Genomic DNA, 11,671 nt, shown 5'->3' with positions numbered 1-11,671 from the left:
TTTCGCGGGCAGTATTGAAACAGGTTGCAGGCCGCATACGGCCCCCGGTCCGGCCTTAGCCCAGGCCTGTTCTAGAAGCTGCCAGGTCATTCTGTGTGTTCCTACAGCTTCCAGTGAGCTGCCAGACCCCCCACTACACCTACCCCCGCCTCACTAGAACTGCACAAGCATTTTCTGGTGAGTTCTCAGCTGTCGTCGAACCTATTCTTTAAATAGACCATATCAGGGCCAGACCATTTTTCAAGGGGTTACCCATGTCATAACGTACAAATAGAGAACAAAAATATAAACTACTATGCAATTATTTTAATGACTCAGCATTGGTATGTTTTTATAAAATAAATTAGACATTTTAACAAACCCGATCCAATGCTAAATGTGAGAATTCAGTGTACAGTTCTCTCAGGAAGTGTCTCTTCTGTGTAGAGTAGACCCCCATCCATTTTTTAAATGGTCCCACCCCGGTTTTGGCCCACCTCATGAGACGAGTATAAAGGAGGGGTGGGGTTGCACTAATACCAAAAAAATAGAAAGCAAAACAATCAGGGAGTGAAGCTCAACACTAGACACTCAAGTGAAAATTAAAGGAGAAGAGAAGAACACACAATCCTGAAAGGTATAAATTATATGGCACTATTGAGAGACATGTATTGAGTGTACACAGTCTTGAGTGACATGCTTGCCTGCCAGGGGCTCTAGGACAGGGGACAGGGGACATGGTGATTGTCTATCAGGAGCGGTGGAGTGGCTGTCCATTAGAATGATTGTATTAGTGGTAAGGCCCCCACTGTGGTGCAAAACGATGCCCAAGTAAGGCATGAGGGGTGGCCATTTAAAGTTAGAGAACGTGCTGGGCCATTTGCTAAAGGGGTCTCAGGTAAGGAGACATTGTAGTGAGAACGGTAAGAAGAGTATTATTTTTTCTTACAATATTATATTTGTTTGTCATTTTTGGGACAGTGAGGTGTAATCACTCATGCTGATTTAGAATTTTGAACTGTGATTATATGTATTTTTCCGAGATCAAAATGAATGGAAACCTTGTCAAGGTGTTTTAGCTGGTTGTAAAAGTTACAATCTACCAGGAACAGGTGGGTATATTTTTTTACAGCGTTGTTCCAGATTCAGAATTGTCTGCAATGTGTTTTAAATGTATTGTTTCTCTATTAAGTATAGAGATACATGTTCAATTTATAGTGTTAGAAGAGTAATGTAATGTTCCAGAAATATGTGCTGTTTACTCTTTGAGTACCAGTCATTCATTGGCTTTAATGTTCAAGTCATACTGTAACCTGAACCGTTGAACTATAACTTCTCATTTCCTCACCAGATGGGAGAGATGGCAGATCCAATCCAGTTAAAAGATGAGGGAAACAAGCATTTCCAAGCCGGTGAGGTGGACAAGGCCATTGAGTGCTACACAAAAGCCACCAAGTTGTGCAAAGACAAAAAGGTGCTCGCTGTCATCTACAGGAACAGATCAGCCTGCTTCCTGAAAAAGGTAAACACCTAACCTCAACCACAGGCCTTCAACAAGCAAAAACTGCATAGTTTTATAATTATTAATCCCTGGTTGTGATTTCCTGATCCTCTGAGGTTTTTGAACTCTTTTTTCTTTCTCAGGAAAGCTACACCAATGCAGCCTCTGATGCCTCCAAAGGTACGGTACAGTCTAGTAAATGTTTAGAAATAAACATTTTGCCATGCTCACCATAACATAAACTGACAAATCATGGATTATGCTCATACCACAGTGGTATTTTCACTTCAACCCAGACACTTGTATTATTCTCTGCTCTCCATCAGCCATTGACGTGGATGCAGCAGACGTCAAAGCCCTGTTCCGGCGGTGCCAGGCTCTGGAGAAGCTGGACAAGCTGGACATGGCCTTCAAAGACGTCCAGAGGTGTTCCACCATCGAGCCCAAAAACAAGACCTTCCTGGAGACCCTCAGGAGGCTGGGGGCGGAGATCCAAGCCAAGGTGTGCTACCAACTGGGACCATTTAGACACAAGCCATTGGTTTACTTACTGATAACTATGTGATTATAATATTTGTTTGACTTATGAACAAGACATAAAAACACATTTTACGGTACTTATCTGCATCTCTCTTTCCCTCTTATGCTCTCTCTCTCTTATGCTCTCTCTCTCTCTCTGTCTACAGCTGAAGACAACCTTCTCCACAGACTCACGGGTCCAGAACATGTTTGACATTCTGCTTGATGAGGAGATGGACAAGGACAAGAAGGAAAAGGTTTGAATGACACCGAAGTAGAGATCAGTTCCATTGATTCCACTTACTGTGATAAACATGATGCTGTGGTCTTTAATATTTTTATAGTCTGATATCAAATGCAATGTGTGTAACTTTTATGCCAGTATGAATAGTATTTACTTCCCATGTAGGCTGCTAACAACCTGGTGGTTCTGGCCAGAGAAGATGCTGGCGCAGAGAGAATCTTCCAGAACAACGGAGTGCCTCTGCTGCTGGATATGCTTGAGACCGGAAAAGTAGAGATGGTCCTGGCCGCTATCCGTACCTTCGCGGGAATGTGCACTGGACACAAAGCACGGGTGAGGGGCAGGTGAAGACAGGGCAGTGCATAAGGGATTCTGTAAGAAGGGGAGCCAATCCTCCCAATTCCTGGTCCTTTGTGACAGATATGGATCCTTTTCAAAGTTTCTATTGTAATGTCTAGCCCTAGTCCCCCTTGTGTACACTCAGTTGACCTGTATGTTTGTCTCTAAACAGACTATGGCCATTATCCACCTGGTGGGCATTGACAAGCTGTGCAGCATCATGGCTGTCGACAATGAGGACATCGCCTTGGCAACTTCCGACCTGTTCCAGTGCATCAACGACTCCCTTACCGGAGGAGACCGGAGGATTTATGGGAAGGAGGAAGCCCTGGTTTTGGGTGAGACATCCACTTACGTTTCTGCATTCCTATCCTGTTACAGTCAAAAGCCCTACATTTATATACATGTATGTAGGGTTTTTTACCCAATGTGAATTGCCTCCGAATAGCATCTATTAGATATATAAACACATTGTTCTGTTTTATATTTATTTACTTGTTATATATTTACTTGTTTGTGTTTTCTAAACGCTTCATAAAAGTGGTCTGACACTTATTCTGTTCCCCTGCAGATGCAAGCAAAGACTTGAAGAGCATCCTGATGGCCCTGCTGGAGATGGTTGCCAGTAAGAAGGTTTCAGGACACGGCAGAGACCAGGCCCTGAACCTGCTGTGCAGGAACGTGCCTCGCAAGGACAAGAAAGACCATGACCACTCCAAGAGCCTCTTCACCATCGACCATGGTGAGCGAGTCGGTTAGCTTTGATCATGATCTGTGACACTAAGTAGACCTTTGACAAATGTTTGTCGTGGAAATTCTTACACAGGGACACTGATTGTTTATGACACCAAAGACGAGATGAACATTCTCAAGACTGTTTCTTCACAAAGTAAAATGTCCTTCCTCACTGTTGTTCAACTTAATTTAGGGAAGTTGTCATTCATCTGGCTTTGTGAACCCCCCGCCAGGTCTGAAGAAAATCCTGAAGGTGTGTGGCCAGATACCTGACCTCCCAGACCAGCTGCCCATGACGGAGAACACTCAGCTCATCGCCAGCGTGTTGCTTGACAAGCTCTGGGACGACCTGCGCTGCGACCCCGAGAGAGACCACTACAGGGAAGTCTGTGACGAGTACATCAAGTGAGTTACATATTAGTAACATAACAGTAACATACGAGTAGCATATCTAATCAGAGTAACATCATACAGAGATTGATAGGTATCTGTGATGCACGCGTACATCATGAGTAATGTTACAACGAGGGAAGTATCTAACGGCACTATAGTTGATGATGGTGATGAGTACTAAATCAGCTGACTAACATTTATTCCTGACCTCTCCCCACCTCCCTCATCTACCCTTAACACTACTCCCCCTGACCCTGACTCTCTCCACAGAGGCAAGTTTGACCCCAACGACATGGACAGGAACATCCACGCCATCAACGCTCTGTCAGGCCTGCTGCAGGGGCCATTTGAGGTTGGCAACCAGCTGGTGGGTCGCCAGGGCATCATGGAGATGATGGTGGCGCTGTGCGGCTCTGAGCGTGAGGTGGACCAGATGGTCGCCGTGGAAGCGCTGATCCACTCCTCGACAAAGATGAGCCGCGCCTCCTTCATCATCACCAACGGCGTGTCGCTGCTCAAAGACATCTACAAGAAGACGAAGAACGAGAAGATCAAGATCCGTGCGCTGGTGGTGAGTGAGCTGTAGATTTCCATACTTTAGAATAGAAATGTGCTCTTTTGAGGGGTTCATTGATAGTTCTTCATGTTTGGTAACGTTACAGTGGCTCTTCAGATTGATCTAAGTGTAACTTTCCCTCCAAGTTCATGAACTCACTGTTTTGTGTGTGTCTGTGTGTCCCTTTCCCCAGGGTCTGTGTAAGCTGGGCTCAGCAGGTGGAGATGACTATAGTATGAGGCAGTTTGCTGAGGGCTCCACTGAGAAACTGGCCAAGCAGTGCAGGAAGTGAGTCTGTTTTTTGGAGTCGGTAGCTTTGAAAGCTTATCTGCCATTACGTAACTTTGTGGTCTTAATATCACTGAAGTATTCATAGACACAGTCGATCACAGACAACAAAAAGTATTATGGACTACAACTATCAGGAATAAAAGAATGTGAACATATCTGTACCCTTATACTTGACTAATTACACACCAAGTCCAGACAATTATGACTCTTTATCTGGATAATTACGTGCTTTTTGTATTGATATATTGACGTGTTTCAGTTGCAGAGAGAACAATATTATATTCCCTCAGTGTGATTTAGAAATGGCTTCCCATGGTCATAATCTGAAGATGGAGGACCATTTCCTGTTAGCCCGGTTCCCTGTTAACCCTCTTCCTGTGTGTCAGGTGGCTGTGTAACTCTGCCATGGACACGAAGACCAGGAAGTGGGCTATAGAAGGTCTGGCCTACCTGACCCAAGACGCTGATGTAAAGGATGACTTTGTTGAGGACGAGCCTGCCATGAAAGCCATGTTTGAACTGGCCAAGGTAGGTACTGTACTATTAAAGACAGAGCAGAGACCCAACTCATAGAAGATGACCGGAGCATAGTGGCATTAAAGGGTGAATATGGGACCTGGAGGAGAGTACCTAACTTCACTCTTTCCTGTTTCCCTGTGATACAGTCTAAAGATAAGACCATCCTATATGCTGTGGCCTGTACCCTGGTCAACTGCACCAACAGCTATGAGAAGAAAGAGATCATGCCTGAGCTGGTTCAGCTGGCCAAGTTTTCCAAGCAGCACGTCCCAGAGCAGCACCCCAAGGTAAGATGAGAGAAAGACACAGGCTTCCCCCTGTCTGTCCAGCAGGCAGGGGGAGGCAACTTACGCACAGCTCTGACACACACACAAACACACCAGACATGCCACCAGCTGTCTTTTCATAGCCCCCAAATGCAGAACAAATTCAAGAAAGCATACATTATATAGAGCCATTATTGCATGAAACTCCCTTCCATCACAAATTGCTCAAATGAACAGAGAACCTGGTTTCAAAAAACAGATAAAGCAACACCTCACGTAACAACGCCTCTCCACTATTTGACCAAGATAGTTTGTGTGTATGTATTGATGTGTAGGCTATGTGTGCCGTTATTAAATGTATGTAGTTCTGTCCTTGAGCTGTTGTTGTCTATTAATGTTCTGTATTATGTCATGTTTCATGTTCTGTGTGGACCCCAGGAAGAGTAGCTGCGGCTTTCGCAACAGCTAATGGGGATCCTAATAAAAAAACCAAATACCAAACAAGTCATCCTTATTTATATCAGGAAATAACTGGACACCAAGTCACTGTAAACTAAACTAGTATAAAAGCTATATACATGTGACTATGTTGCTCTCTACAGTTAGCAAAGTTTATTATTTCTATGTTGAGGTCCTAGGTATATTGACTGGGGGAGGTGCTGACAATACACACGCTTCTCTGCCCTTAGGACAAGAAGGATTTCATCCAGAAGAGAGTGAAGAGGATGCTAAAGGCAGGGGTCATCTCAGCTCTCACTGTCATGGTGAAAGCTGACAACCTTCTCCTGACTGACCAGACCAAAGAGATGCTGGCAAGGTGAGCAACCTGGGACTGTACTAGGCTTGAACATTTAGCTTCTTATCCAGAGCCAACCTACAGTCAGTACACACAATAAGCAATGCTGCAGAACAAATCGGATTGAAATCAATGGTGTTTGCTTTCATCCGCAGGGTGTTCCTTGCCTTGGCAGATGATGCCAAAGACCGTGGCATGATTTGCGCCCATGGAGGGGGCAAGGTGAGTGACAGACACAACAGACTCATGAGATCCTCCGTTCTAGAATTATCACTATTTCCTATAGCCAGCCTTACATTTGATGTATTACCCTTATCTAACCAGAGGGTTTCTGACTGTCTGAACCTCTGATCTCTTGTGTGTTCCCCAGGCTCTGATCCCATTGGCTCTGGAGGGATCAGCTATAGGGAAAATAAGGGCCTCCCACGCCCTGGCCAAGATCGCTGCTGTGTCCAACCCAGAGATTGCCTTCCCAGGAGAGAGGGTAAGAACCTGTCTGACCACTTCCTGTTACATGGGGGAGAGGGTGTGGGCTGTTTCTCATTCTGCTTCCTGCTCTCTTTCCCTCTCTTACCCTACCTCCCTCACCCTGCATTGTCATCTCTCTCTCTCTGACAGATCTATGAGGTGGTGCGTCCTCTGGTCAGCCTGTTGCACCCTGAGAGAGACGGGGTGCAGAACTACGAGGCACTTCTGAGTCTCACCAACTTGGCTGGTCTCAACGACAAACTGAGGTGAGGCCTGTTAATTTACCAACCACACCACAGTATGTATAACCCAACTAAACACCTGAGACTATTACAGATTATTCAACAATCACTATAAGGTAGTCGATGTGTGAGAGGACAAGTGTTCAATAAGTTTGTCAAAATAAATATGACTCTAACCAGAAAACAGCTGTGAGCTCAGATATGCTCTGGGGACATTCCAGAGTTGTTTTTGTTTTTTCACTGTTGCTGTCAGAGCGTTTTGAGTGGAGGAGATGAGATGGTTGCTGCCAGAGAGTTTTGAGTGGAGGAGATGAGACAGTTGCTGCCAGAGAGTTTTGAGTGGAGGAGATGAGACGGTTGCTGCCAGAGAGTTTTCAGTGGAGGAGATGAGACGTTTGCGTGATTTCATAACTATTACTTCCCATCCTCCACGGCTCCAGAGTGAAGATCCTGAAAGAGAAGGCTCTCCCTGAGATTGAGCAGTACATGTTTGAAGACCATGATCATATCAGACAGGCAGCCACAGAGTGCATGTGCAACCTGGTGACATGCAAAGAGGTGAGAGGACACCCCTCAATCTTAGGGAACAGTGTCATCACATACGGTGTGTTGTGTGTGTGTGTGCAGGTAACAAACGTGTCACCCAGTGTAACTAACGTCACCATTGTGTGTTCAGGTGCAGGATCGGTACCTGGAGGATGGGAATGATAGGCTGAAGCTGCTGGTGCTGATGTGTGCTGAGGACGATGAAAAGCTCCAGAGAGCTGCAGCCGGAGCACTGGCCATGCTCACTGCCGCCCAGAAGAAACTGTGCACCAAGATGACCCTGGTGGTATGTCTGTCTGGTTGCATTCACACTAGTACACTCACCTTGGGGTGACCCAAAGGCAGTTCCTGTGCAAAGATATGAACTGATTTGAACTGCCGAATTGTCCCAATCAATCACAACGCTGTATCATCGCAACATTGATTTATAGTTGTGACAGTCGGTATGTATCATGACAACAATGACTAGTTATGTGTTACGTAATCAATATGTATCATCACAACACTGATTATAGTTATATATTACTTAATACATTTGTATCATCACAACACTGATTATAGTTATATATTACTTAATACATTTGTATCATCACAACACTGATTATAGTTATATATTACTTAATACATTTGTATCATCACAACACTGATTATAGTTATATATTACTTAATACATTTGTATCATCACAACACTGATTATAGTTATATATTACTTAATACATTTGTATCATCACAACACTGATTATAGTTATATATTACTTAATACATTTGTATCATCACAACACTGAATATAGTTATATATTACTTAATACATTTGTATCATCACAACACTGATTATAGTTATATATTACTTAATACATTTGTATCATCACAACACTGATTATAGTTATACTTATTCAAAATGTATGGTGAGGCCTCATCCACTTCATCACTTTGTCTGACCAGTTTTCTCGGTTCACTCCGCAGACTTTGCAGTGGATGGAGATCCTTCAGAGGCTCATTCTCCATGACCAGCCCCAGATCCAGCACAGAGGCCTGGTGATCGTGTACAACATACTGAACTCGGACGACAGCGAGCTGGCCAAGAAGCTGATCGAGAGCGAGATCCTGGAGATCCTGACAGTGATTGGCAAAGCAATGGACAACCCCAAGAGGCAGCTTGTGATCGATGTGGCACGCACCTGCCTGGTCAAGGCCATGGACCTCGGCCTCATCAAGCCATTCACAACCCCTTCTTAAAGCAGTGTTTCTTAAGCTTTTTATAGTACTACGGACTGGCTTGCAATGGACCTACTCCCTTAAAGGCGCAACCCAATCAACCAGAAACAAATCACACAGAAATAAGAACATGTATGACAGTTCCATTTTAGTCCAATGAGTGTGTATATTTGGTGGGTACACTTGCAAACGCCCATACCCCTCACTGCCCACAGTCCTCCCAAAGTGTCAGGCCAACACTTGTTACAGTACATTGGACTTACAGTTTGTGCCTTTTAATGAAAACTGCAACGTGTGAGCTAATTACAGTCTGCCTAACTTGCTGATCAGATACACCCCACAGATTGAGGTCCAGAGACTGAAGATTGAGAAACTCTGTGTTGAGTGTGGGCCAATGGACAGGGAGGCCAGGAGATGGGACTGATGGTGCACCTGAACAGCCACCTATCATGAAATCAGAGACAGTACAAATGAATCTCTTGAGATATTTTATTTAGAATTTTCAGAAAGAAAACACCACGTGAACGTTTAACCATTTATTAGAAAAGATAACAATGCCTGTCTTGGCATTAGAGCTCTGTCCTGCAGGGTAGCTCACTGCCAGAGCCAAGCGTCATATGAATGTTATAATAAAACTATAGGCAGTGAGCACGATACGCTATATCAAATCCCCCCCGATGGAAGAAACAGAACCCACAGGTGGAGGCTGGGCTGGTGGTGGGATATCAGAAACAGAACCCACAGGTGGAGGCTGGGCTGGTGGTGGGATATCAGAAACAGAACCCACAGGTGGAGGCTGGGCTGGTGGTGGGATATCAGAAACAAAACCCACAGGTGGAGGCTGGGCTGGTGGTGGGATATCAGAAACAGCAAGCATAGCGAGTAACAGCTAGTTACAGCAGCAAGAGACATCAGCGCATGAGAGCGTGTGACATCCAGCATTAGGGAAGCATGTGCAGAACTAGTGGACTTCAATAGACCGCATGTAATTAATGGGAATCCAACTGGTGCAATATCCGCTGATGCGGTCAGCTGAAGTCACCACACTCATGTTTCCCTTCTGAACCGGCTACACTTTATATAGATTTTTTTGTAAGTTAAATAGAGTTTATTTGTGTGGATAAGAGGTCTTTGTTTAATGTTATTTGTATTTTACACTTAAGGATAAAGATGAGAATTTTGACTATTGTCTATCTTGATTTTAGTGGACAATTTTATTCTACTGTTTGTCAGTACAGCCTAGTATGATTTTCAACAGTGGACATTGGTCATGACTGTATTTGATAAGCAGTTAAAACAGTCACATGGGCTAAATATATATTATTTTGAGGTTTGGACTTTTGCAGCAGGAAGAAGAGGAAAACATTTGTAGCCCATGAAAGCTCAAAGTTGTCTGGCTAAAGGCAAACGGAAGAAATGGGCGGGGCTGTCGGCATCCAATGACCATGAAGTGGGAGTGGCATTTTTATTTCCATCCACTGTGCTCACTTGGTTTTTAACAACAGAGATGGAAGAGGATGTGAGACACCCCCATCAATTTTTTTTTAATGGTTGAATGAAAGTCAATTAACTAAATAGACCAGACACAACTGCTATTGCATTGGTGTCTATGGGAGACACCCAGTTAAGTAGACCGGAACTGACCATTTCTTTCAATGGTAAAAAGCCTGAGTGTAATATTTTCAATTATCCACCATCTTGGTATACAGCTTATGTCAGAATTGACCTCCAGGTGGCCCCTACCCCCACAAAAATAAGACTTCCATCTTCATGACTTCCAGAAAAAGAAGGCAAATAGCCTCACACAGATGTTGATGTGTATGTGTGTATTTTTGCATGTGCAGTAAGCCCACAGGCTGATTCTTTCCTCCTTTCTTGGCAGAGATCTCACAAAAGGTTCAATTGTAAACCCCAAAATGATCACGTAGAATGTACACTGAGTGTACAAAACATTAGGAACACAGACTGACCAGGTGAAAGCTATAGTCCCTTATTGATGTAACTTGTTAAATTCACTTAAATCAGTTTAGATGACGTGGAGGAGATAGGTTAAAGAATGATCTTTAAGCCTTGAGACATGGATTGTGTATGTGTGCCATCCAGAGGGTGAATGGGCAAGACAAAATATTCAAGTGCCTTTGAACTGGGTATGGTAGTAGTTGCCAGGCGCACCGGTTTGAGTCAAGAAGTGCAATGCTGTTAGGTTTTTCGCGCTCAACAGTTTCCCATGTGTATCAAGAATGGTCCACCACCATAAAAGCATCCAGCCAACTTGACACAACTGTGGGAAACATTAGTCAACATCCCTGTGGAATGCTTTCGACACCCTTTAGAGTCTATCCCCTGACGAATTGAGGCTGCTCTGAGGGCAAAAGGGAGTGCAACTCAATATCTTAATGTTTTGTACACTGTGTATATGCTATATCTCAAACCAGGCCTTCCAAATAAAGTAATGTTTGCTGTGACAAAAAAATTGTAGGTCTGTATTATTCCACAAAGTTCTACCTAGCGCTGCTGTGAGGGGGAGGAGCGCATAACCTTGTGATGTAGCGCCAAAGATTGTCTATTATATTGACAAGATATACACGTGACCGCTCTAACAAAGGAAATACATGTCCTCAAAGATGGCAGGCAGGCGGGAGGAGGTGAGATCAGGTGGGACCATTCTAGCCAATGAGAGTGCAGATACGATTGAAAACAACAGGCCAGCGAGATAGAGGACTCATCTTTGTATCTGTTCCATTATAGCGTTTGTGACAGCATTGGCAGCACCATTGAGCCTAACTCCATTTTAAAGTAGATGCATGCCAGCAAAGCCACTACACAACACAACACTGAACAATACATTAACTGCACTATAATTGTGACAAATGGTGCCCACAAACTATTAGGGCCTGCATAAAACTGTCCCAACAGAAAAGCTTTCTTTTCAGCACCATGGAGTGAATCCTTACCACCGCTACACCTGGCTATCAGCAGATACTTATCTGGCAGCGAAGCAGTTAATTCAGCCTCATCTACTGCCTTTTAAAAAACATATTTGGTATTTTTTTCATTAAATT

General features: G+C 44.0%; 1 protein-coding gene across 1 annotated transcript; it reads left to right on the top strand.

The window, feature by feature from the left end:
- Window positions 1–467: 467 nt before the first annotated feature.
- Window positions 468–11,082, top strand: LOC110525787 (protein unc-45 homolog B). Its single transcript, XM_021606215.3, has 20 exons — window positions 468–616; window positions 1,331–1,501; window positions 1,624–1,660; window positions 1,807–1,982; window positions 2,167–2,256; window positions 2,409–2,576; window positions 2,755–2,920; window positions 3,154–3,324; window positions 3,551–3,722; window positions 3,981–4,281; window positions 4,460–4,554; window positions 4,944–5,085; window positions 5,223–5,363; window positions 6,032–6,159; window positions 6,294–6,360; window positions 6,509–6,622; window positions 6,757–6,872; window positions 7,289–7,406; window positions 7,525–7,680; window positions 8,358–11,082. Exons 2-20 carry the CDS (start codon window positions 1,331–1,333, stop codon window positions 8,628–8,630), a joined length of 2,802 nt encoding a protein of 933 aa, XP_021461890.3. The 5' UTR covers window positions 468–616; the 3' UTR covers window positions 8,631–11,082.
- Window positions 11,083–11,671: the final 589 nt, after the last annotated feature.

The sequence above is a fragment of the Oncorhynchus mykiss genome, chromosome 6 (assembly GCF_057628025.1).
Source record: "Oncorhynchus mykiss isolate SJ-2025 chromosome 6, ASM5762802v1, whole genome shotgun sequence".
NCBI classification, from domain to species: domain Eukaryota; kingdom Metazoa; phylum Chordata; class Actinopteri; order Salmoniformes; family Salmonidae; genus Oncorhynchus; species Oncorhynchus mykiss.
The sequence above is the reverse complement of the archived record's forward strand: the minus strand, read 5'-3'. Positions and strand labels throughout refer to the sequence as shown.